The following is a 26,713-nucleotide window of genomic DNA, read 5'->3' as shown; positions in this document are numbered from 1 at the left end:
GTGTTCTTGATCTTCAGCTGTTTGAGTTATCACTCAGTTGATAGTCAATATGGATTATCAATCAGAACAAAGAAAGCAGTCACCATGAAGCCAGGTTTTGTTGTCTTTTTGGAAACGTGCTCTATCAGGGTTGTCAGAGGGGGTTTCAAAAATATAATTAGTCTGTCAAGCAGACACTACGTATATGTTGCAAAAATGCAAAGGATGTAATATTTTCTAAGTGAAATAACTTCATTAATTTTCTTAGAAGGGGTCCGGCACAGATGTGACAGGAACAAATGAGAAATGTAGGTAAAATAAGGTGCTTCAACTTGTAATTGTCAGAAGTTTCTTACATCCTACCACCAGGTGTGCAAGATGATTCTTTATTCTGATCCCGTAGGTGCCTATCTACCTAATCTGAGAGAGCTGAAGTTGAACAATAGCTTGCTCGTATCTGTGAGGTAAGAAATGAATGATAACTGAAACAAACATAAAGAGTAAGAGCCCTCCATTTTATTTAAATGATAATATCTTCATTTATGCTGCTTTTATTCCTATCATTTCCACATGCCACGATAATGGATTGGGTCACAAATGTGTACTCCACAACCTCCTAAGTTTAAGGACAGGACCTAAACTGGAATAAATCAGTGTAGCTGCAAGTGATGCCAATGGGTTATCCTACAGTCTGCCACTGGGAAAGTTCCTGCCATGCTGACATCCATGGAAATCTGCAGAAATTTTGGGGTTAGAATTTTGCCTCATGTGTACATCTAGATGCTTGGATTTCAGAGTGCTTCAGCCCTTGAGCTTTTATTGTGCCCAGCAGTCTTTATTATACAGGTCAGACCAGTTCTTCAGCAGATGAAAATCTCCTAGACTTGATTGAAGTCAGTAAGTTGCGCTTACTGAGAGCTGCTCTGAAGCTCTGTCTCCTTGGTTTCAAACTAAAAGAGAGGAAATTTGGACTGGATCTATGGAAGAAGTTTTATTCAATAAGGGCAATGACACACTGGCACAGGTTGCCCAGTGAGGTAGGTGGTGAGTGCCCCATCACTGGCGACTCTCAAGGTCAGGCTGGAGGGACACTGAGCACCTGACCTAGTGTAGGTGTGCCTGTTCATTGCAGGGGAGTTGGACCAGATGGCCTTTTAAGGGTCGCTTCCAACTCAAATGATTCTGTGTTTCTATGATATTCTCTAATGGATTGCAGCAGCAATAAATTCTTCACTCTCCCATGTATTGTTGCTGAAGTAGCTAACAAACTTTCAGTTTTATGACTGGTGATCTGAACACCATCTCTTTATTAAGGCCCTTGACTGAGCTTATACTAGTTGTTAGAAGGATAAACAATGTAAAAGAGAACTGTGCGGATTTGATCTGACAGCCATTGTGAGAATGGATTACCTGGACTGTCATTTGTTCTGTGTCAGAACACAAGCTGCTTCTCCATCATACATGACCTTGTAAAGAGTTCCCCCTTTGAGTTAGGGGGAAAAAAAACAAAACCTGTGGATAATAGTGTTTAAAAATGCTACTTCATCATTCAGTTCTTACACTTCAATTATATTTTCCCTTGTTCTGATGATAAGTTGTGGTATTTGCTCTCTAGAATTTATTTTTTTAAATTCATTTTACAAACCACAGTGTGGGAAAGCAGTGAATCTACATTGCTGCAAATGTTTTAATGGCAGCCAACCCATGTCATGGAGTTTTCTCCATTTCTGTGGAGTAAATATTGAGTGAAAACAAATTCTATTTTTTATAATCTCAGAACTCATTTTACTATTAAAAAAAAAAAAAAAAAGAAAAAAAGTGTGTTTTGGTTTGGTCTAAAAATCTATATTCTCCAAAAACGTTACATGGCCATTTCGGTTATGCAGGGTGAAATTCAGAAAAACTTCTGAACATCATGGTCTAGCTTATTTGACTTAGGGCTTTAGCAAAGTTCTGCACTTCCTTTTGTATTGTCAAGAAAAGTTTTTGCAATATATTTCTTGTGATATGACATCCTTCTTGCCCTTCATGCAGATAATGCTTGGTCTCTCGTTGAGTTTTGATTGGATCAATTATAATGCAAATATGTTTTGGTTTGGATACCAATCTTGTTGTGACAGTTCCCAGGCATACAGACCCTACGAGACACTCCACACTCTCAATTTTAAGTAAGTGTGTTTTTTATGTGCCAATTAAATGCAGTAATAGGGGTAAAGGAGGAGCAAGAATCCACTCTCCCAGAGCTCTCAGTGAGGGACAGGAACAGTTTTCATTTTTGAATTCCAATTTTTTACAGCCTATCATTGGTTAGCATAAATCACACGAGGGCACAGCCCACAGTGCAAGCACAGTCTGGGACTCAAACTTTGGCTTTGGACATCCACATCAAGTCAACATAATGCCCCTTAAAGAAAATTGTCTTCAGAGCAGTAATGACATTTGCTACAGCCAATGTAATATAGCTATACTGCCATTCTACCAGGCTGTTTCCAGTTATTCATAAATGGTTATACTGTTGTTTTGTTTTTTTTTTTTTGGAATTAAAATTTTTGATGCTTGAATTCTGTCCAAAAGGTGACCGCTTGCTTACTTGGTAAAAGTAACTGCCATAAACTTTCTCAGGGGTAAGGTCAGAATCGTTGGCTATAGTTTGAAAATGGGCAGCAAATAAGATGAAATGTCTTTTAAGGACAGGCTGTAGAACGTTGGTTGGTTCATTGAAACAAAGGTAAGGACGGAAAGATTGAGGGTGTTTCATATACGGCTGTTTCTGGGTTTTAGTTTTAGTTTTCTACCATCTCTTGCTAAAGGGGAACAGCTTGGAATGCCCGTGGTACTGTGGAAATAAATTATTTCTGATCTTCGTTCGTTTTCTAAGTCACACTGATTTTATAAGGTCGTCATTCAGTGATCTTTGCCCATCTCCTGGCAGCCAAGAAATTCTAGATTTATGAACCGATAATAAAGAACAAAACACTGTTCTGAAAAGTGTCTTAAAACCTGACTTTCTTTTGTGATGACACACGCTCCTTCTCGCGGTAATATTTCCAGTAAAAGAACTATATTTCAAGGCCAGTGAATTATTGCTTCTGCTTTGGCATATTGCCTATATATTTTTTATCAGATTGCTTTTATTCTTGATTCAAGGATGAATGAAGAGATCTGTTTAAACGTGTTAGATAAAAATCTTTATGAAAGGGCTTTTGTATCAGATATGCAATCTCAGGAATTGGTTCCCATAAGCTTATAGCAGAAGCTGTTTCGTGAGCTGAAGTGCATTCCCTCCAATTCAGCTCTAGCTGAGCTAGCAGAAGACTGATCTGCTCCCAGGACTACTTAAGGAACTGCTTATAATACGGAGAAGTTCTTATATGTTAAGAGAGATGAAAACCAGAGACTGCAGAGTGAGGGGCCAATATAAGCATGAGGGATGTAGTGAAAGGGGAGCAGATTTCCTTCATCCAGAGTTTAGATTTCTTTGCTGCAGTCCACATTGCATCCAGTTCTCAAATTGCTCTTACCCTACTGCAGTAAGAGTCCTCCAGAACGAGAGGATGGCAGTCCAGTAAAGTTATCATGGGAGAGTGGAAAGAGACCTGAAGGTGCAGAGCACATGAATATTTGACACTACTCATGCTTTTATTTTAAGCCTTAGGATAGATAATTATTATTACTTTTATTTTTTTAACACCTTCTGAAAGGCTTCAGGCTCTCTTGACAGTGAAAAGATGGCTGAAAATGTAGGGCAGGGTTTTTGCTGATTATTTAATTACTTTAAGAAAACAGATCCAAACTAATTCTTTCTTGTTTAAAGCCCTTGCTCCTAATTAAGTGTTTAAAAATACCTTTGCAACCTGAATGGAGATATTTAGGAATTTGTAATTAGCATTATTATTCCCTGCTACTCATCCAACAACGAGGTTAGGTAAATGCTCACCTTTTAAAGTCACGAGAAGTTTGACTTCAGTGGAACTGCTTGCAAACTGAAAACTGAACATTAGTCCAAGTGCTTTCTTGGATCTGGACCAAGTGGCACCGTCCTGTATAGGACTGAGCCATAACACAAACGACCCCAAAACTGGAAGTGCTGCTGATGGAGTGTCTGGAACCTACTGTTTGCTGGACAGTGTCCTTTCAAACAGAAGGTATAGAGGGGCACCATTCCTTTTAATCTGTTTTCATTAGTTTCTTTTTCCTTTTTCCTTTCCTCACTATTGTTCTCCTCTGTTTGCTTCTTCATCTTTCAGCCATTTCTTTTTTCTTTTTTCTTTTTTCTTTTTTTTTTTTTTAATTTATTTTGCAATTAGAGAATTTCTGTGTCTGATATATAAATACAACCTGCTTTTTGCAGCAGATCTTTTACAGTAGATAAAATCGCAAACTATTTTCTATATTCATGTCTGGTACTTGTTTTAAAGACACAGGTGTTTGTCAACAGGTGATCTCTTTGTATTACAGTAGTGCTTTCAGCCCATAATAAGAGATCAGGGTCCTGTTGCATTACATTATACTGACACACACAGAGAACTGCTGCTCTCACTTGGTCTATCTGAATCTCTTTGTATCCATATTTCAGTGCCCAGAGCAACACTGCTTGCTTTTACACTTGTTTTTTCTATGTGGGGAAAGCATTTATTTTCCAATGCAAGTTGGTTTCTTTAGAAAGCACTTCTACTGCTTCTTGTGTGTAGGCAGCCTGAAAGCCTTTCAGCAAATAAGGTTGCTGTGAAGTCTATCTTAAGATATTCTTTGAGGACTTTGGGTGCTTTCCAGGAGCTAGGAAAGAAAGCATCTGAGTTGAAACTTAATCTCTGTATTAATGCCTGCACATCCCTGGGAATATCATAAACCTTGGCAAAATTGCTGTGACCTCAAGTTTTATTTAGCAGTGATGGTTTTAAGGACATGCATATTATTGATTACGAAAAAAAAAAAGTAATGATTTGGGGATAGAAACAGAGCTATTTTTAGTTGACTGGATTATTTTCAGTAAAGTACCTTTAGCCAGTCTGCTTTAGACTTTAGGAAAACCTGATTCTCATCTCCAGCAGCCTACATTCTATGTTGTCTTCCCCAGTTGAAGCTCCCTTGCAACCCAGTGAGGTGCAGGGGGCTCTTTCCCCACATACTTCTCTTTCTGGTGAGATAGTAAGCATAACACAACACTTTTTGCAGCATGAACGTGACTAGTGAAATAGCAAATTAGGTAAATAACAGAAAACATTTGCAACAAGTCGTCAGCAACTGCCTGCAAGCTAAGGTAAGTTCACCGTTCAATGAATTGTCATGCTTCTTTTCTGCCCACCATCTAAACAGACACACCACTTCCCAAATATTTGGGAAAAATATGGGGGAATGTACTATCAGGACTGCATGTTCCAGGAGAATGGGAGACTAGAGAGGAGGCAGTAGATGTTGTTCAGCTTTTCCCTTCTCTTGAGAAAGTCTGAGGACAGAGGCATCCTGCCTTTTTCCTCTGCAGAAAGCAGCCCTTATTCTTTCAAGTTCAGCAAGCAGAGACAAATACGTGTATCCACATTTTTAAAAGCTGCAACGGTGGCTCTCACCCCTTGTATACTATTTCCCTTTCCTTCATCAACAAAATACATATCATTTCCAAGGGGCACCTCTGAAATTAATATATTAATATATTAGCCTCTGCTTTAGTCTTACAAGTACTGCTTGTTTAAAAGTAGCAGCTAGTTAAGCTACTGCCAGCTGCTTTTAGTGGTTGAGAAGCCTTGTGGAGGATCTTGTGTTCACCTGACTCCAATCTGTGGGATTACAGGGGGCATCCTCACTCTTTGTACCACCTGGAGATGCAGTGGCAGCAATTTACAGATTACAGGAATTCAGTGGCTTTGTGGCTGAGCCACTGGACCAAGGCTTCAAAAATACAACTGTGTTTTGAGATTAGCTGTGGTCTCTTAGTAGAAATAGCTGCAGAAATTTGCCATCTCTTCAATCTCAGTTGTTTGCTTTATGTATTACCCAGGGGCAGGCGGAGTCTTTTTATGAGTTACTTGCAAGGCTTTTCTTCATGGGGTCATGATCTCAGTTACATACAGTTACATACTGCTATAATATGATAAATAGCAATGTTAGAGGTAACTAGCAGATACCTGGCAGCAAATAAATGCTTTGTATACCTAGATATTCATGTTTGAAGCTGCTGTGTTTCAGATATCAGAGCTGGAGATTCCTTATGAAAATATACACTTTAGTCAGTGGTAAGAGGGTTGGTTATAATTATCATCTGAGAAAACCCAAAGAATTGGGCTGGGAAGCAGTAGTCCATAGGCCATTGCTGATGAATTATCCACCTACCTTCATTTCCTCAACAGCTGTGGTCCAAGCAGCCATCAGGAGGGACTGGCCTTGCAGAAACAGGCAGGAAAGTAATGATAGCATCGTTGCTGTGTTTGCAGGTTGCTTTGATTCTGTCCTCTGAGAGTTTGTCTGCCTTGTGGTTTATTGTATATTTGTTTTGTTGCTTTTTTTGGAAAATCGTTATGTTCAGTGGGAAATTATGTTTCTTAGAGTTTATGTTTTGGAAATTTGCAAAAGTCTTGGAAATTAAGTTGCCTTGGAGTGCAAGGTAAGTGCTGATTTGGAAAAGGGAAGGATGGGGAAAGGGAATGAAGCTTTTCAATTCTATTAATTGGTTGGTAACTGCAAGCAATATGAATATGCAATGAAGGAATAAATAGGATTTCATTGCACAAGCAGCTTTAATAATGTAATTTCTATAAAACATTCTCCATATGGGAGTTGATTTAGTTGTTCTCATTTTCTGTGGATGCATTACTGTACGCTGAGGACATGTTGCTATTTTCCCACTTGCACACTTCTTTTTCTGTGGATTTATTTCTGATTTGCTCTTTGGCGAAGTTTTATCCCTCTGCCCTGAGGTTGTTACAGACTGCATCAGGTCTCTCTGGGATGGATGGATCAATACCTGTAAAAAGAAATACCAAAATGCCTTGATGTTTTAGGAAGTGAGTTTTGGGATTCAGTCAGCGAGTATCACACATGCCCATTCTTCGCTCCTTGCCTCAAGCTGCCCTCTGTGATCTTTGTATGGAGAACCCAGAGATAAAGGTTTGATAATGAAACCTACCATCACTTTCAGTAACAGAAATCTTATGAAGGGTTGTGTGGTTTTTGTTTTTTTTTTTTTTAACACCAGAGAATCTTGTCAGCTCATTTGGAACTTTTATGAAATATTCCCTCTGCTTAATCTGCAGCATTAGAGGTTTCGGGCGTTGATTTTGAAAGATGAGATCTGCACTCAATCAAAGTTGCAATATATCTGTCATGTTCTGCCAAAGCTCAGACCTGGAACATCCTGCAAAGCAGGCACACAACATGTGGGACTCTTAGTAGGTATTCATGCAGGAAATTCAAAGTGCTGTGGGATTTGCCCCTACATTGTAAATAACTCACTCTTTAACCATGGTTTCATTATCCTTTACTTTTTATATGTAAACTTTCAACAGTGAGAGTGAAGGACTGCCAGATCTATAGGAAATGGCAGTAGCTCTACTGTGGGACAATTGATACATGGGTGTGACAGTTTTATTGCCTGAACTTTGCTCTTTGTTTGAAAATTCCCTTGCTCTCAAGGAGTGTGTAAGTTGCAGCATTGTGCTGGGTTCTGCAGCATCACTGTGGTGGCACAGCTTCATGGTGAGTAAAAAAGGTCAAGGGCAAGCGTTGGCCCGCAGCATCACACTGGCAACCCTTATTGCTTTCCTGCTGCAGCAGCTGAGTTAAAACAACTGATTGGTCACTGTTACCACTGCACTACCTCATAAAATGCTACTAGGTAGCTATGCTGTCAAGCAATTTTAAAGATCAAAGGGAAACTAAGAAAAAAATTCACCATCCTTCCCACAAGTATGGTATGTACTTGTGTGTTTAGAGGATCACTGTGCATGACTGCAAGTACATCAACCTTGATCAAGCCCGTAGTTCTCCTCTAGCTTTTGTGATAGCAGCCAAAAATGAGAGCATTTGAAACTAAAGCTTCAGGTCACTTTGCAATGCCATTAGCTTTAACAGAATTAAATGTCTGGGTTAGTTTGTGCAGAACAACAAGTAGTTACAGCACAGATCAGTTCTCCATTTACAAAGACCTCTGTCCTCTTGGACTCTACAAGCAATTTTGGTTAACATGAGATACAATCTGACAAGGAGAACAAAGGGCTTTCAAGTTGCTATGATGAGTTCAATGAGCCAGTGAGAAGAGGCAATAATGTATGAAGTGTCCCAAGCAGCATGACGGCAATGGGCTGCCCGTGTGGCTCAGCAGCTGGGTTGCCCTCTGTTGTCATCTCCTGTCTCTCACCTGAGAGCTTAAATTATTTTTTTTATAAGCAAGTAAACAAACAAAAAATTGAAATAAAGCTCTGAGATGATGCCAGGCCGCCCCCAAAAATGAGACAACAGAGACACCCTACTGCTACCTGAGTACAGTGGCTGTGAGATGCAAGACAGAGCATCCAAGCCAACAGCTGCAGCATCTTGCTACTTGGATTGTGAAGAGTAGGTACGTAACCAAGCAAGGCTGCAGAACTGTGAAGCAGCCAGCTCTTTGCATTCAAATGCAAAGTTGGACTTGATAGCAAAAGGACACTGCAAGGGCATGAGGACATTGCCTTAGCATTGCTTGCAGGGTTGGGGTGTGTCATGGATTTGATCAAGGGCAACACGTGCATACAATCAGTTTTATAATTCTGAACGCTTTACAGCTATTTGAGAGTACAATGAAACTATTTGTAAGCTTCCTATTGGAACATGTGTTACTGATTTAAATAATATTCAGGCCTTAAAAGTTTTTGCTTCTGATGTCAGAATGATCAGTACAACAGAATCATTGTGTACTGACATATGGACTGGATCGTTGTCGTCGCTGTATGGCTTGGTAAGTTCAGCTTGATCTCTGTAGATCAGTGGTTTTCTTTCTTTACTTTGTAAGACATTAGCTCAGTCACTCTTAAATTCAGATTCCCTCCAGTCACCCACATGTTCACTTTAAGTGACCTTTAAAAATAAATACCAGCATCAAGCCCAATTTCAGATATATTGCTACTGCAGATTTATTTCACAGATGTGTGTGTGCTTTCAAGTATTGTTTGCAAGTTCAGTGGATTTAGTGTTTTATTTATAGGTGGGTGATTCTAAAGCAATTTCCAAAAGAAACAATGATCTTGAAGCTGATGGATGTGCAGGACTATGCTCTGTTAGGGCTGTGCTGTTGTGTTTACTGGGTAGCCTGAGCTCAGTGGAGCTACCCAAGATTTATTGTAGTGAAACCAAGAACAGGATTTGGCTCTGGAGGTCTGTTTTTCATCCAGCAGAATTTTGGCTCAAATGAGTCAATCCCTGAAGAACAAGGAGGCTGGATTAATGGAAGAACATGTTATTATTTCTCAAACTATTATTAGGTGTTGTGAGCCAAACTGTGCCTTGCCCCTGTGCTCTTCCCCAAGCTTTGGGGAGTGACGACAAGATGGGAGCATTGCATTTCATGGGAAAAATCTTGAATGGTTGTGCACAAGTGAGAGGGTGCTGCCAAGACCCTCACAGAACACAAAGCTGTTCAGTGAGTTCCATTCCCTGCAGCAGTGTCTGGAGCTTTCAAACCCTTCTGTTTATTCATTTTCATGGGGGGAGAAAAAAGTTATATATGAGTATATGCAAGTTTGTGGCGTTACAATGAAACTAGGAAAGTCTACGTTGGTTTCCTAGCACTTTTAGGTGCTAAAAATGTGTTTGGGTGTTCAGCATATGTTCTGTAGGCAAATGTTCGGTTATGTTTGTAGGGTAATTAGTCCAGAGAACTTGGTTTTTTGTGACCTCAGAGGCTGTAATCTTGTTTGTCACAACCAAAGTGATGATGCGCACGTTCTCACCCTGTGCTCCATCTTTCTGCATCATACCTGACCCATACAAACCACTGCAAAATTTATAGCTGCTTTGCCCATTAATTCCTTGCCCTTCCTGTGAAGTTACCAGCTTCCACATCACTCAGGATAGGACACTTGTCTACCAGAACTGAAGTAGCTGATGTGTATATTAATGGAGCTACGTTTCCTCTGTGGTGTCCTGTGGTTCCTTCTATCCGTTAGCTGTTTGCACAGCACCCTTGCATGCACGCAGTGGGGTAATGGTCTGAAGTTGTGCTAGAGGAGGTTGGCTATTGGGAAACATTTCTTCTCAGAAAGAGAGGTGATGCAGCGGCACAGGTTGCCCGGGAGAGTGGTGGAAGACCACCCTGGAAGTGTTGAAGAGCTGTGAAGATGTGGCACTGAGGGATGTGGCTATTGGGAGCAGTGGGGTTGGACTAATGGTTGGACTAGATGATTTTAGAGGTCTTTTCCAACCCTTATGATTCAATGCATGCTTACAAACCCACGTTGCCCTGATCCTTGGAAGCTGTACATGCCAGATGCAGCAGGGCTAGGCGCAGAGGAGGCACTCCCTTCTCTTGCATGCTCTGAAGCTCTCCTCCCACCAGCCAGAATATTTCAGAAGTGTTTTCAGAAGTGCAGGTGCATGCAGTTGTCCATTGGGAGCTGCTCGCTCCGAGCTATGCTGCTGTTTAACCCTGCAGCCTTACAGCAGCCGTACTCTCAGGAGGGATCATCTGTGCAGTAATTAATGAGGGAGTTCTTCTGATATTGCAGTGAGATTGACACAGCTTCCAGATGAGCCTTTTGTTAGTTACCAAATAAAATATTTGCAGGTGCACTTTGCTGCAGTAATGTCTCAGACTGAACATCACTCACTGTGGATGCGGGAGTAAAGAGCTGCAGGGCCAATATTTGACTGTTACCCAAAAAGTTCACCCCTCCAGCAGCCAGGAGAATGCCTGAAGATGCATTAGCTCATAATTCACAGTAAATACAGAGCTGTGCATGACTCTGTAGGCAGTGCGGGCAGGAGCTGGTCACGTTCATGTGCACTTGATTCAGCCGAAGCCAGCTCTGGAATTGAAAACCATAACTGTCCAATTCACACATGGGGGAAAATATGATTTAACTCTGGGACCATTTGACCTCTGGGTAGGAGCAAGGACTGCTTCTTCCAAATGTATTTTATCAGGAGAAGGGGTGGCTGTTTGTGTAAAGCCACTTGGGAATGAACACATGGCTTTGTTTTGCCATCCCGTGTATTGACAGAAGGAAAAACAATAATAACAAACGTACTATCAGAAATTCCTTTTGTGGTAAAACACCATGTTAGGTAAGAAGTACAAGACAATTGAAATCGTGGTTATACCATACCACATCTAAGGGAATTGCATTAGGATTGTCCTCACTTCCTCTAGACCAATCCGCAGTGTTCATCAGAAGCACTTACTTCAGCAGTGTGACAGTGGGGATGACCACTATCATTGACTTGTGTCCATTGGCTTACAGAAAAGGTGATTCTGCACCAAAATTAGCCTGAAAATTGAAAAACTGATCAGCACTCTAAGTGGGCCATGAAGTGAGCAATCTATTTCCTTTGCATTACTGGTGCCTGCTGTATTTGAGCCTACTGGTGTATTGGCCCTGGCTGATGGTAGGTTCTGCTTTTACATTTAATTTAATTTCTTTCTTATTATGGGCACGCAGCTTACAAATCTAATGATAAATTTCTGTAACTATTGCTTTGGAAGGCATCTGTTCCTTGAGGAAGCCTTGGGACGGCTGTTTGCTCTATTTATGAAATAAGCACAGTGCAGATAGTCTCTGAAAGCTCTTTTACAAGGTCCGGAGATGCGATGACATACAAGGAACAGCCTTTGACAGAGAGATATGTCATTTGACAGCGATTTTTCTGACTTGCTTTGCTTTGACCGTTTTCTCTTGCCGTGGCTTGTCCCAAGAATTCATGCAGTGGAAAAATAACAAAAAAAGCAAAGATAATGATAGCTCAGTCCCACTTGCGAAAGCACTCCTGAGCCAGTGGACGGACTGGTGTGCAGCAGCCCTGGAGCATGCAATTTTCTGTGATCTCTTTTGCTGCAAATCTGCATCAAAGCTGCACAAAGTTCTCTGAGAGCAGCGCAAAGCTGTTCTTTTTCCCCATCGCCCACAGAGATAAGGCACAAATAAGCAAGCTGTTACATGTACTTCAAGATGAGAAGAGATCGTGTGACCGTATTCTTTTATCTTCTGCAATTTTTCCCTAGAAAATGTGTTAATGTATATATTATAAAAGTTCACTAATCCACAGTTTTGAAGTCCAAGAGCCTCTCTTGTAGGAACTCCAGTTGAGCCTCTGCCTCCTCTGATAAGTTTATCTGCCTCTATGTTTAGTTGCCCACTTCAATTAATTTGTTCTTTATAATACAGGTAGTCTGGTATCACAGCTATGGGAAAGAATTCTGGGCTCCTTTGGATTGGCTTGGGGTTTAATAAGGCAATGCATTTTGTTATTATTTTTTTAATTTAGTAATGGCTTCATGCAACTTAATGTTACCAAAGGCAGAAGGTGCTCCCAGTTCCCTGTGTTGATTTGCCACTTCTTTTGCACTTTGTGATGCCTTTTCCTACAATGATACGATTGTGATACAGTGTGGACATTCCACATACATGGAGGTAAGCAGGTCGGTGTATGATTCTCTGGATTAGGACTGGAAAGTTTGGAGTTCATACAAATCGTTCACTTTCTACATTTTGCTGGAGCTGCAAAGTGGATGGAACTAATTCTAATTTTCTGCGGATTGGAAAAAAATGTTATCTGGTGAGAGTGCCATTCCTTTCAATTGCAAAAACACAAAAGAGGTAACTCAATGGAATTACAGAGTAAGATGACTGTGACTCAGTCTAAATATGTTAGTTTGGGTTTATATGTGTAGAGTAAATGGTGCCAGCATAAATAATCCTCACTCAGTTCTTAGCACGTAGGTGCAAAGAAATACCATGACACAGCTCTTGGAAGAATCTTTTTCAAGCAGAACTGGAGAGGCACGTTGGCACACGAGCAAGGATCTCTGTGGAGGAAAAGCTTGCATTATAATTGCATTTCCATCTTTGAAGGTGACATTTTTAATGACAATTCTTGTAAAAAATGTGTTTTGAAGAAGGTAGCAATGACCTAATTCTAGGGAAAAGAAAGTGAGTCCTGAGTTCCTTTGTCCATTCCAATGGAGCTTCCATTATTTCTTTCTTAAGGGATCTCGGAACCACATTGTCCCATCTCCACGTGCTGTGCATGGTTTGCTGTGGGCTCTTAGATTTAGATGGAATCTCTGCCTTCAGCTCTCTAAAAGTAAGTATCAATGTGTCCTGCCAAACAAGGATTTGATATCTATCTTCGCTTGATATTTTCTCTGTAATTGTAGTCTTCATTTTGCAAATACTGAGTGTTACTAATGTGAACCTGTTAATACTTCTGTTTCCTTCTGCTGAGGAACTCTACATAGCCTACAACAAAATCTCAGACCTGTGCCCACTGAGCTTTTTGGATCACCTTGAGGTTTTGGACCTGGAAGGAAACAATATTGAGGACATCAACCAGATGCAATACCTGGGGCTTTGCTGCAAACTGAGCAGCCTGACAGTGCAGGGCAACCTTATTTGTTTAAAGCCAAATGCAGAATCTGCAGAGGTGAGAGCATGGTTTGTACAGATTGTTAATTTTTTGCAGTGCTTTTAAAACGTGTGTTGCAAATGAGAAATATGTCTTTCAATTGTATTAATCTGAGTGGTGACGTGGGACACATTTCCCATGTTTTGTTTGTGTTGATCTTGTCCTCTTGTTGATGTTGTCTCTCACATAAGCACAAATGACATACAAGGAGTTCTGGTCAGGAGTCAGGCCTGCTCCCTGTCAGTGTGGGACTTCCTACCTGTGAGAATGGAATTGAACTAGAAATCATCTTAGGACTCAACTGTGTGATATGAAGTCTTAAAGGAGGACCAATGAGAGCCTGGACCTCAGCTGCATGGATCCTTCCAGCTTGTTAGGGTTTTCTACAGCCAGTTAGAAAGTAGCTAATGTTTCTCTTATGGGGTGTGCCAACTGAAATTTCTCAGTTAGATAGCATTCTTTAGGCTTTTGTATTCTTTTGGAGGATCACTTGTCCAACATCAGTTTCTTCAGAATCACCATTCTCAAAACTTGGAGTAGATGCTTGAAATAACTAGCAAAAGCTGTATTGTAGGAATTGCTTGTCGTCCTCTCCCTGAAAGGGTTAAAATGCAATGACCAAAAAGACCTTTGTAAAAGCTGGAGGTACATCTCTTAAATACTGAAACGATAAAATCATCACTGAAAAAGGTATTCTGGTAAGTGCAGGAGATTCTTTGTGTCATAGAGATGATGATAAAGCAATACATGATCTGCCTTGGGTTTCAGGGTGGTCCGCTAGAAAAGTAAGGAAGATCTAATCTTATGTTTATGTTATTTTATTTTATGATTTTAAAGCTGTACTGCTCTCTTTCATTTTACCTAACTTGAAAATATTAGCATTCCTGAGGTATGACAAAAAGCATGCTGGCATCTGCTCAGGAGGTAACTGGAAGAAAAGTGGAGTTTAAGAAATTAGTCAGAAAAGACTGTTCTTCATTTTGGTCACATGAGGTCTAGTACATACCAAAGGACAGCTTGCAGCTGCCATGCTATGTACTTTCATCCACATATATGTAGGTACATAATCAACAGTATTCACTAAGGATGGTACATCCCACAGTGGTGCCATAAGGAGTCAATAATGCAAGAAAGCAGGAGCTGGGGCTGCGTATCCACTGTGCCATGTTCCATAGCTTCCCTGTGTGTTTCAAAGGGGTCATACCATTACCACTAATTTTCATGAAAGAATGGATTTGATACTTGCCCTAGACTTAGTCCAGAAAACTGAGGTGTTATCAGTGAAACTCAATAATATAGTGGATATTTTGCATCTCCACATTTTTAAGATGCAAGAGTTTCTGAGATGAAATTATTGGTTTGGTTGTATCCCTCGATAAAAGCAGCAGCAAAAGGTAGTGCTTTAGTTATCATGATTTTCCTCTCTGGAATCCAAAACACAGTATTAGACACTCATTTTCTGTTTTGAGCTGTTAGGAGTGTACTTCAGAGACCACTCTTGCAGCTGTTTATATTCACAGTGATTTCTCTATCAACATTCCTCTCTTGTCGAAGATGTAACTGTGAGAGAAAAACCCAAATATTCTGACAGTAAGGAAGCACTGCCTGCTTCTGATGGACAATCACCTGAAATACAGAAAAGAGTGAGACATGGGTTCTGATTGCTCAATCTTCTTGCTGTGTGGCTTTGCTGTAGCTCTGTACAAGCTCTCCCATTTACTTGTTTCCAACATATGGAATGGCCCAGCTAGGTTTACTGCTCTTTGTTCGTACTGCCTGCTCGCTCTCTGTAATTTGATTTTCAGATGAGCTCATCTTCCTCTGTTATCTAAACCAACAGCAACAACCCAATGATAAATGTTGCAGCCTCTCTTGCAGTAATGTACCATGAGCGTAACATGATGCTCTGCTTAAGCAGGACATGGCTGCAGATTGGCTGCAGCCCAGGCTCTGCTCAGAGCACATGCGGTACGTGGTAGCATGGTGATTGGTTGACTCACTTTCTAAATTAAGATGAAAGGCTCAGTTGGAGGAGTGTGGTGTCTGCCCCTTAACAACAATTACACGCTTTATTTGGTGAGCTCCCTCTGCCAGCCTTGCTGCTGTGCTGTGTGGAGGGAGGGAGTGTACAGCCATCCAGCTATCTCCAAAAGGTTTCTGTTCATGACAGCTCTGTGAGGTTTTCTAACGCTGCTTGTAATATCCTGGAAAGCACGACATCAATCTGCATCAAGCAATTCATTTATAGGTGGCTGATATGTCTCGGGGAAACCACCTATGCATTTTCTGCCACTAGCAATGTGCTCTTGTTTTATACTTACTGAAGCATATGAGATCACCACCACCTTTTACAGCCATTTATTATCCAAGACTATTTCCCACTGCAGTATTTCCGTTACATTCCTGGGCAGCCTGGTCTAGTGTTAGATATGGAAGTTGGTGGCCCTCCGTGCAGCAGGGAGGTTGAAGCTTGATGATCCTTGAGGTCCTTTCCAACCCTAGCCATTCTATGATTGCAAAGCTGAATCCCCCACTACCCTGAGATAGTGCTAAACTTTCCCAGAGGTGAAAGTGCCACATGGAAATGTCTTTCTACTGCTGGCATCCACAGAACTGGACCAATTCACGGTATACAGTCGTAACTGTTCTGGATTGTTTTGTTGCCTAGAGTTCCCAGACCTTGGCATGGGTTCACAAATGATTTTATTCATGGTCAGCTCCACCCGCATGTACAGAAGGGTGCTGCATCAATGCTTTCCCCACTGCTTGTCAGTGAGACCATGTATGTCAGAAGTGATAGTGTTGTTGTTCCAGCGCATGGAAATGAAATCCCAAAGCAGTCAATTTTAGTCTCTTGTGCACCTGCTGTTGGCATGCAACCTCCTGCAGAAGATAGCATAGTTTGAAATAAGTCATCTCTTCTAACGATGTGTAAAATCGCACGCGAATACCCTGAAGACTGCCCCAGAAAATCAATGCAGCTCGTTCACTGCAGCTTGTTTATAGCTGTGCCTTCATCCATCACCAAGCATAGCTGCACTTTTAATGTATTTTCAGTCTTGCTATCACCTTACTGTTGATGTGGCAACCAGAGAATCACAAAACCAGGGGGAGAGGTTGGGCAAATGCTGAGGATGCCCAGGCTTTCTGTGGACGTCAGGTGGATGCCTTCACTTCTGTACAGCATATGTAGTATAATGAAGATAAAATTCTAAGTCATCAGCAGATGAACAGCAGAGGGGCCATTTGTGGGGGGTAATTTGTTTGCATTCAGAATTTCAGTAGAAATTATATGAGTAGAAAACACAGTGAAGGGTAACTTCTGATGTTATTTACTTCTGTTGGATGAAGCAAATGGGCTTACTTCATAGAGGCATTTCAAAGTGTATGGCAGTAATAGAAATTGATCACTGTTTTGCTGCTGATGAAAGTCCACAGTCTGTTAAGCAAACTGTTCAAATGATCACTTTCTCAATTTCTCCAGGAACTAGATTACAATTACAGAGCTGAAGTGAAAAAACTCATTCCCCACCTGGAGTATTTGGATGGAATGCCAGCAAGCCAGACTGCCGTCTCTCCTTCCAGTAAGATGAATGAGGACTGGCTAATCATCAAGGAATCCATCAAGGAGGGTGGTTTGCCCAGAGACATTTCATGGTTAGGTACGTCAGATTTCCCATCAGGGTTCGTTTTTCAGGTTATGAAGTGTGAAAAGGAAAGCCAAAGAGCTAGCTGGCTTCTTCAGAGCCAAAGCTTAATTGCAGAGAAGTGACAAAGGACTTGGTCGTCTTCACGTGGGAAATGGGGAAGCTGGAATTCAGCATGCTGCAAATTTAAATGAAAGCTGTTCAGTGCTGGCCACCAAGATCAGAGAAATGCAAACGACTTGTAAAGCATCAAGTAAATCCAGCAGTAGCTGGGAGCCTGTGCTTAGTGTTCTTTGTGTGTGATTAGAAGAAGCAAAGTTTGGAAACTGTTTCAACAGCTGCTCTCAGCATTTTCTTTCTATGGTAGGAATCAATCCCATGTTGCATGGGAGTAGCAGGATTTTCTACTCCGGTGTAATGATACCAAAGGCAGTTTGGTCACCACTTCCTAGTGGCAGTGGGTTCCTAGCAACTGAGCTGCATGATCGTGAAATACCTCCATTCCACTTTCTTTTTCTCCATGATTAAGCCCATTACATTCATTAGGATAGAGTAAATGGGTGGAAAATAAATCTTTTGTCCCCTTGCTCGTAGCCTTGGTTATAGTTCAAATGTCTGTACTCTTACATATCGTGCTACATGCACTTTGCCACATCCCATTAAACGTTACAGAGTATTTCCTATAACTGCTCCTGTTGCTTCCCATTAACGCTGGCAATGTCGTTGGCTTCCTGACCCCCACCACTGCAATTTGCCTGCCAACTGTACTCCATTAAAAATTTAGTTTGTTTTGGAATAAATACATACGTTTGTCATTTATTTAATCCCTGCGGATCCAGATCATTAGATGCAGTAGTAGCTATGGTAGTGAAAAAATCCATTAGAATCTGATCCCTCAGTGATCCCCATTTGGCAGGATCAACTGTGGTTCAGAAGACTAGTAACAGCGTGGACTGAGGGAAACTGTGAGGAATGAGCACAAAACTAGTTTGTTTTGTTGTCTAGCGTAGCTAGAGTTATGTTTTTGCCTTTGGCTATAATTGGTTCATATGGTCAGGTTTAGGCATCCCCATGTTTTCTTCTTTCCTACTGCAATACATACTCTGCATCTGCTGTGTGTTTCACGGTTCTTTAGGAACAACTACAACCAAGATAACTTGAAGGTCTCTAACACTCAGCTCTTAATGAAATGACCATAGTATTATAGTGCCAATTGTAGAGCTCCATTATAGAGCTGCTAGATGCTCAATACTTTAAAGTGCAAGCTATTCATCTAGGCATTGAAATGAAATTTGCCCTCCTACAAATTGGTAGCTGCACATGCTACTGGCATAGCCTTGCAGGCATTTGAGCAGGTAGGAGTTCAAGGCTCTGTCTGCCTCCACTAGCTTTTGTATAATCCATCCTATCCTATACCACTATGAAATTCAATTATCACTTTTCTTTCTGGTGTGAGAAGTGGCTGTCTGGAAAAATATTACTGCAATTCCCAGCTTTCCATAACGTGTGTATGTGGTTTGCCCTAGTTGATAACTGGTAAAGTGGCTGTCACTACCAGCATTGTGGTGGTGTGGTTTACAGCCACTGTGCTTATGCTGGTAAAACTTCTCTCTTAGGTCCATGTGCAATGGCAAGGCAGCCTGGATGCAGCCCAAGACCTCCTACAACTTCCAGACCTGGAACTGCACAGTGGTCTGCTAGCGCAGGAAGGTGTAACAGTTCCCGTCTGTTGTACAGCAGCTCTCCTCTTCCAGATCCCACTATTTCTGAAGACCTGTTTCCAGATGACTCCAGTGATTTGACACATGGTAATGTAATTTTTTAATCTTGTTCCTTCCCTCACCTCCACCTGCTTCTGGATATTATTATTGCTGACAAAAACCTGGATGCTTTGAATAACACCTAACTATGCCACGGCTACACCAGGCTCAGCTAACATGAAGAAACCTGGACTCATCTTATTCAATCTTTGTAATGCAATCCATACAGCCAAGTTCTCTAGACAGGCGTGCTGATGCACATTGCTCCCCAGTGGATTATGCTCTGGAAGGTGCAGTATGTGTTCTGCAGACTTATACTGCAGCAGGATAACTACCATCAAAAACCACTTGATATATCGTTTCTACTTGCCCAGAGAAGCTGCGGGTGCCTCATCCCTGGAGGCATTCAAGGCCAGGTTGGATGGGGCCCTGGGCAGCCTGTTTTGATGGGTGGCAGCTCTGCCCATGGCGTTGAGGTTGGAGCTCAGTGATCTTTAGAGTCCATTCCAACCTAAGCCATTCTGTGATCAGCGACTCCGTCCTTTTGGGTTTCCAGGGTTGGATCAATAAAAAGATTCAGTTCCTTGGTTTCACATACCTGATCTGCAGGCAAGCTCAAACCTCAGTTGTGCCAATGCCTTGCTGTGCCCTGATAGCCTGGCTCTGCCACATGGGAGCACCACCATGTTAGCACAAATAGAGATGAGGATGGAGGGCCCTGTGCTTCCCAGGCTCATACAGAATGAATGACATCCATGCTTCCTCAGTTGCATCCTTGTTCTTCTGGGGGCAGGTGACAGCATGGACATAACATAGGTCAAGGAAATCAAACTGGAGAACAAAGATGTCTTTGAAACCTGCTGACTGGACTCCTGGGGACAGCTGATTAGAAAGAGAATTCACTGTTCATAGGAAATATAGGACTTCCCAAAGCATCCTTACCTCATTTCCCTGGGGAGACTTAGATTCTGAAATTCCAGTATCTCTGAAGGGGCTGACTAGATAAGGAGAAGCAGTGGTTGCCTCTCCCAGGCACCAATCCCACCTCAGTTCCTGACTGTAGGTAGGAGTTAGGAAGATGATTGGGATGAAGCAGTGTGGCATTAACAGCTGGGTGTACATTCAGAAAAGTGCATGGAAGCCGAGTACAGCTTGCCAGAGAATGAGACCATAATTTCACTTTTTAGGTACTAGATCTACTGATAGTGACCATTTCACCGAATGCTCACTGCTTCTTTCTTCTCCTTTGCTGCCTTGTCTCTTGTTTTGACAAGAGCATCTGCACAGGCATATAGAGAGCCAAATTCTGCTCAAGATCAGCTGGAAAATGACAAAAAAAAAAAAAATAATTAAAAAAAATACATATTCTGTTTTAATCTGGATCTGTTCCCTGCTCTTGCTACCTAGCCTAGCCTCACAAATGTGTGTACCAGCACAGTGGGGGAGGCAGGGCAGGAGAAGGAAGAGATTCTGGGAGGAACAGAGAAACTGCCTCTTAGCATCAGTGTCAGCCATGTGAGCTACACAGTGAACCTCCACCATAAAATATTACATCCCTTTGTATGCAGGAAATGATGTTGACTGATTTCAAAGACAGCACAATTCACCAAATGCTGGAATGATTTTTTTTTTCTTTTCTTTTCTCTTAGGACTCAGCCAAGTGATATGTGGTAACCCCATCAAGGCCCTTCGTGCAAGGAGGCTAAAGCTAGGTGTATGTTTTTCCTGTATACTTCATGTTCCTGCCTGGTCGCCCACATAAATCTTATGATAAACTGAGTTTCCACTGTGGTTTGAGTGGCTCACTCTCTTCTATGGACCCCAAGCCCCACGTTCTTGTCAACCTACTAATCAAAGCCCAAGTCAAAATGACAGTATTTGGTGGCATTTCTACAATAATTATTTAGCAGAAGATTTTTCAGTGGTTTGATGTTGGCGTGGTCAGGTCTATGAGGTGATTGCTGTTGATTAAGTAAATACAAAGTGTGTTGTTCTCAATGGTGGAGCAGTCCTGTGGCCGTACAGGTTAGCTTGTTCATGTCACAGGGCCAGTAACTAAGTGAGAGAACACCCACAGGGTGTGCAGTCTGGCTTATGGTCCCTCTATGATCCCTGAGGTTCAGCGTGGCAGAAGTTCCTGAGGTCATCAAGGCTACTTGTGTCATTTTTCAGCCACCTGCAGCGAGCTCCTTGAAACTGCGCAGTCTGAAGATAGAAAACCCTGACATCTCTGTAGGAGGAGGAGATGTGAGCCAGGAAGACGTCTTCTCTGCACCGAGAGCGTGGAGAGAGCAGCATCAGCGGCGGTGAGAGTGTGGGAGAATTCTTGTTATGCAATAGAGCAGGGATTCGTTTTCTGCTGTGAAATAAAACAAACTCTTTGGCCACCTGGTGGCTGTTCTGTGGGACAGCCTTCTGCCTTCTCGCCCTGCAGATTGGGGTGGCTCATCCCTGCTGGGAAGGCAGTGGGATAGGGAAAGGAATGCTTTCAGATGATCAGACATATCTGATCCATTTAGGATGATTCTGCATATCAGCAGGTAAGTGGCAAAGCACTGTAAGTGGCTAAATCTGCAGACTCATTGTTTGCCTGCACTTCGCTTACTGCATGTTCTCAATTCAAGACTATCCTCAATGGTGATACACTTCCCATTGTCCAGGTGCCTGCACACAGCTCAGCAAGAAAGTGTCATCCCAGCAGCAAAGCTAGCTATAGATGATAAGGAAGAGGATGAAGGCTGCAGCCCAGCCAGTGGTGCTGAGAGTGAGCTGAGGGACACCTCAGATGAGGATCTCACTGAAGGGATTTCACCTGATTCTACTTGCCACTCCTGTCTCTCCCAGTCCTCCTCAGGTATTGGACCTAAACCTCTAGAGAAGGGTTGACACCCTTCTGTAGGGGCAAGTGCTACTGACTGTTGACTGATACATTTTTTAGGAACTGCGTTGTTTCATGAGGTCTGGCACCTAGTGTCTGCTCAGGACATAGTGACCAATTGCGTTGGCCATCAGTTGGTGTATTTCAACAAAGATCTGTAGAATTAAGGGAAATAAAGCTCTTCTTACACCATCTGAATGTTCTGACAAGATGAAGGATGTGCCTTTGTCTTTCATCTTGTGTCACTGATTTGTGGTGGTGTCAGGTGAGTGTAAAATACTGTTGTTCCGACCGAGCTGTTTTACCCCAGTTGGCACTGATGCAGGCAATGTCTGAGCTGATGATTAAGGTGCAAGTGGGCTGCTGGGAATTCTGGGAAGACATTCAGTAGAGTGTTTAAAAATGAAATGTGCTCTTTTGCTCAGGAAGAAAGCCAAAGACCTCTCTGGAATTGCACTTACATGAATGAGAGCAGAGTTGTTGAATATCGTATTTAAGGTTATTAGAAACATTAATAATGGTTATTCCAAGTAGAGGAGATTAAAAAAGTATGACTTAAATCTATTTCCACTGTTAATAGTCACATTTTTTGCTTCAGTAGGTATTAGTGTGTGAGATGTGGTTTTACATTTATTTCAAGGACTAAATGAAGCTATTAAAATTTGGAAAAATATATTTTTTTTCTAAATATATTTGTAACAAAAAATGTAAGCATCCTAATTAGAAAAAATAATTGAGCAATTCAAAGTCTCATCTGTATAAAATGTAGAGTAAATGATATCTCCTTAACAAGGATAGAAACAGATAGGAAAAATGTAAAGAAATGGCCTATTGTCCAGTGACCACAAAAAACTTAGACCATGATCTAATGATCTATTTAGATTTAAAATGATTTTTAGATTTAATATGATTTCTTTAGATTGAGCATGATTTGCTGTGATCTCCAAACATCTCAGCGTGCCAATGCCGTACCTCATAGAAGTGGATGGGCATAAGTGTAGTTGTTGAGATCTGTCAACAAGGTTGACTGAATGGTTTGAAATCTGGTGTCACCTAGGGGTGGAATGGATGACCCAGATCATAAACAACTGGCCCTCATGACCAAGGTTCATATAGAACAAACAAAACAAGAGCCTTTGGTCACTGTCCCTAACAGACATACGTGTTTTGCAGAGCAAATACCTGATAGAAGTTTAACAACTGACTGACTTTATTCAACAAAGTACTTAAAAATGAACTTGACTTCTGTGAGTTGAGACTTTGTTTGAAGATTTGGAGAGCCACTTAACTGTAGAAGTTTGTCCTACTTGATGTGATTTTCTGGACACATCAGAGCTCGTTGCTGGAAATAATCCTGACCAGGAAAGGACAAGTGACTGGAACTAAACTGCTCCTATTTAAAAGTGCATGAAGCATCAGGTCTATATAATCTGCATGCTTTGGAGTCTTTCAGTGATATTTCAGGCTCTGGAGTCAGGCATGCCATTCTTTCAGCATATCTTTAAAACAAACAAAAAAAACCAAACGTCAGATTTAGTCATTTTTAAAGCACATGCTGTGGTAGGAAAACTTATATGGTTATCTGCACAGTAAAATGCATTAGGAGATATAAACACAAATTTTCTGTGCCTAGGTTTGGGTGGCACGTTCTTTAGATAGTGTTCCTGCCACGGATTCTGCACATCAGGCAGTTAGGTGCAGTTGGGTCTTTTAATAGACAAGCAACTGGATCCCTGCTATATATAGGATGGTTTTGAGGCATGTACATATGCTTGTTATATCTGTAAGTCACCAATATGCATTTTCTTGTGTGTGCTGCACCTGAGGATTACATGGGCTAAGAAAAACTCATCTGTGATCTTTGTGCATTGAACTTCAGAGAGATGGATGGGGAACTCGGGTGCTTAAAACAGGTCAGGGTGAGCACTGGCCAGGAATGGCACAGGTGTGCTTGGTCCTGCCTTGGGACAGGAGGTTGGGGAGCTTCTGGTAGTGGGTGTAGTGGTGATGGGTTGACTGTTGGACAAGATGGTCAGTCATTTAGCACATTTAGTATGATGAAGCAATAAATTGCTGTGCTTCTGCCCATGTTTCAGATTCATTACGTGCTCAGGAAAGCCAAAACCACTGTCTAATTCCGTATCCTCCAAAAAGTCCTTCACCTGCAACTCTGATGGGTTTTGCAGCAAGACCCCGGGAGCTGAGGAAGCACAGGGCAAGGTGCCTGAAGCTAACCAGCCCAGAGGAGGACAGGCAGCCCCAGCAATGCCAGGCAAGGGCAACTCAAGAGACTTCAGCTCAGCTGCTGGGCAAGGGCCTTGCTCTGCTGAGCTTGCACAGTGCACCGGCAGCACAGAAGTCTCTGCCCTTCAGCCCCCAAGGGCATTGCCAGCCTGATGGCAGCACTGCCAGGCAGAGGCCTATCTCAGGACCCGCAGCTGTTGGATCAGCAGGCATCAGGTATGTGCACAGCTGGCACTACACTTTCCTTCTATACCTCCGGAGATGGGGATGATGACTCCACCTCCTTCTCCTTTTAATGCCTCACCGTTCTTTCTAAGACGTTTTTCCTGATATCCAACCTGAATCTCCCCTGGTGCAACTTGAGACCATTCCCTCTCATCCTCTGGCAGTTACTGAGGAGAAGAGGCTGACCCCCACCTCACAACAGTCTCATTTCAAGTCAATGTGGAGAGTGATAAGGCCTCCCCTGAGCCTCCTCTTCCATAAGGCCTGTGCTCCAGACCCTTCATGGCTTCGTTTCTCTGGACACGTAGATCCTCTGTTGCAGAGGGTTTTAGTGGTACTTTGAGACTCCTTGAGTAAAGTGTGAGTTCTTGACATTCCACTATGGCTTTTTTACCTTGAGACTTTTATCAACCCATGTTAGAAAACGCTTAGAAAAATAATGTAGGCATCAGATAAATGTCACATGCACCAAAACATGGCTGTTTCTAGATCTTCTTGCTGTAAAGTTGACATTGAATTGCTTCTTTGACTGCAGGTATCCAGATCCAGAGTATAATGCCACTGTGGTGTTTTTCTCTTTTCCTCAGCCCCACCTTGGACACGAGTCCCTGCAGAGTGACCAGCCATCCCCAGCCAGTTGTCCTCTCACCCCCAATCCCCTCAGGGAGGGTTGGGCTGATGAATGCTGTTTGCCCTCCAACTGCTGGGGCAGTGCTGCAGAAGCTGCCAGCCAGTCCCTCCATCTCATCAACGTCTCAAAGCAGGAGTCTCCCATTCATAGCCCGTGTGTATCAGACCCATTGACGCCGTGTCATCTCCACGCACTGGGTGCAGTCCTGACACTTGGAGGATCAGTGCCATCTTTCAGCCGCCTCTGCAAGATAAAAGCAGAACTGTGCAAGTAGAGCAGTTCAAACAAATGCCATGATTTGCCTCAATTAAGGCTACAGCTGGTCCAGAAGTACTTTCTTTAAAGAGCACCTGCTGATCAACAGAAGAGCTAATCAACCCCTGATGACAGCCAACGTGGTTATTTTTTGCACAGCCTTCATGCACTAAAGCAGAACAACTCTTAATGTATTTCCTCTCTCCTGCCTCGTGCCCCACTCTGTGGGTGAGGCAGTGGCAGTAAACCAGCAGGGCTCAGTGCCTGCCAGTTCCAGGGTGGGCTGGAAGAAGTAGGAGACGTGCAGCATTCCACCTCATGCTCAGCAGCCTGGCCAACAAGCATCCCTGCTGTGTGTGGCTTTTGCAGAACTCAGCATTCAGGGGCAAAGCCGAGTGTTCAAGGCAGCATTGACCTGAGCATGTTTGCGTATCGTATGACTGAGTCATTTTAAATAATGCAGAGGCAAAGATGAGGCAGGGGAAGTAAGAAAATGATCTCTTGTTTTATAGTGGGGCATTTGCTTTATAGTTGGTTGAGATTCAAAAGAGCTGGTTTTAGTGGCTGCAGGCTGTGGTGCTGATCCCAGTGGCTGTGCCTTATGACTTTATTGATGTTACAGTCTTAAACAGCATCATCATATTTTTTACAGTTTCAGTTACCGTGTTGGATATATATTTTAAAATCACTTGATGAAACAGTAATTATGTGATGAGTTAATTAATTGTTTTATGTCTTCTCTCTACCAGTCAGCTAAAAGTAAAGGAACGGGATGGCAGGGAAAGCCCAAAATCTTCAGCTTGTTATGGTGCACTGCTTTCACTTAGAAAATATCCTGCAGCTGGTAGCTAGTTTGCCTAGTTTTGGTGGGCACTAGAGAAAATCATCCATCAAAAAGCATCAAAAACAACTTGGTGTGTGATCCATGAAATGCTGTGGATGAGGCAGATGTTGCCCAACACCAATGCTTGTGTCATTAAAGTGGCTCCTCGGATTGACTCTTTGCCAGTGTCACTGGCCATGACCATGGCCAAAAAGAACCTGACCCAAGGAAGTGGCAGCACAGTTTTCAGAAATAGTCTGCAGCAAGGTAACAATCAGGCTCTTCTTGTGCAGGGCTGTAACAGCGGGTGATGGGTAGGAGCACGCTCTTTGGGTATTCTGAGCCTCCTTCTCAGTTTGTGTCTTTGGTTTCAAGAGGGCAGAAAAAAAAAAGCATAAGTGGGTTTTTGTGCTTAGAAAACGGGGCAGCTGGACTGGGCTGCATGAGTTGTGTGGGTGCAGAACTCTGGGTACAGATTTGGAAACTGCTCTCAGAAGTGCCTGGGAGTTCTTCTCTCAATGAGCACTACTTGGCTCTGTGCATGTTTGGGGCAAGGAGCATCGCTGCAGTGGGGGGAGGGCTTGGAGGTGTCATCAGAAAAAAGGGATTTATCCTTACATTGCTAAATCATAGATCAGGACAAGGTGTCTGCTCTACCTATTGATCATAGAGTGGCTTGGGTTG

At 42.3% G+C, this 26,713-nt stretch overlaps 1 protein-coding gene across 1 annotated transcript in view; it reads left to right on the top strand.

Annotated features, from left to right (window-relative positions):
• LRRC56 (leucine rich repeat containing 56) overlaps window positions 1-26,462 on the top strand; it is a 64,389-nt gene extending 37,927 nt beyond the window's left edge. Inside the window, exons 6-15 of the mRNA XM_048949400.1 lie at window positions 383-443; window positions 13,149-13,245; window positions 13,387-13,584; window positions 17,051-17,228; window positions 18,830-19,021; window positions 20,623-20,687; window positions 21,146-21,279; window positions 21,634-21,827; window positions 23,948-24,311; window positions 24,908-26,462. Coding sequence (XP_048805357.1) covers window positions 383-443; window positions 13,149-13,245; window positions 13,387-13,584; window positions 17,051-17,228; window positions 18,830-19,021; window positions 20,623-20,687; window positions 21,146-21,279; window positions 21,634-21,827; window positions 23,948-24,311; window positions 24,908-25,124 — 1,700 coding nt within the window. The 3' untranslated portion in view covers window positions 25,125-26,462. The remainder of the gene's footprint in view (window positions 1-382; window positions 444-13,148; window positions 13,246-13,386; window positions 13,585-17,050; window positions 17,229-18,829; window positions 19,022-20,622; window positions 20,688-21,145; window positions 21,280-21,633; window positions 21,828-23,947; window positions 24,312-24,907) is intronic.
• The last annotated feature ends 251 nt before the right edge of the window (window positions 26,463-26,713 follow it).

This window comes from Lagopus muta, chromosome 6 (genome assembly GCF_023343835.1).
Source record: "Lagopus muta isolate bLagMut1 chromosome 6, bLagMut1 primary, whole genome shotgun sequence".
Classification (NCBI taxonomy): Eukaryota; Metazoa; Chordata; class Aves; order Galliformes; family Phasianidae; genus Lagopus; species Lagopus muta.
Note: the sequence above shows the minus strand (reverse complement) of the source record. Positions and strands in the feature narration are given on the sequence as shown.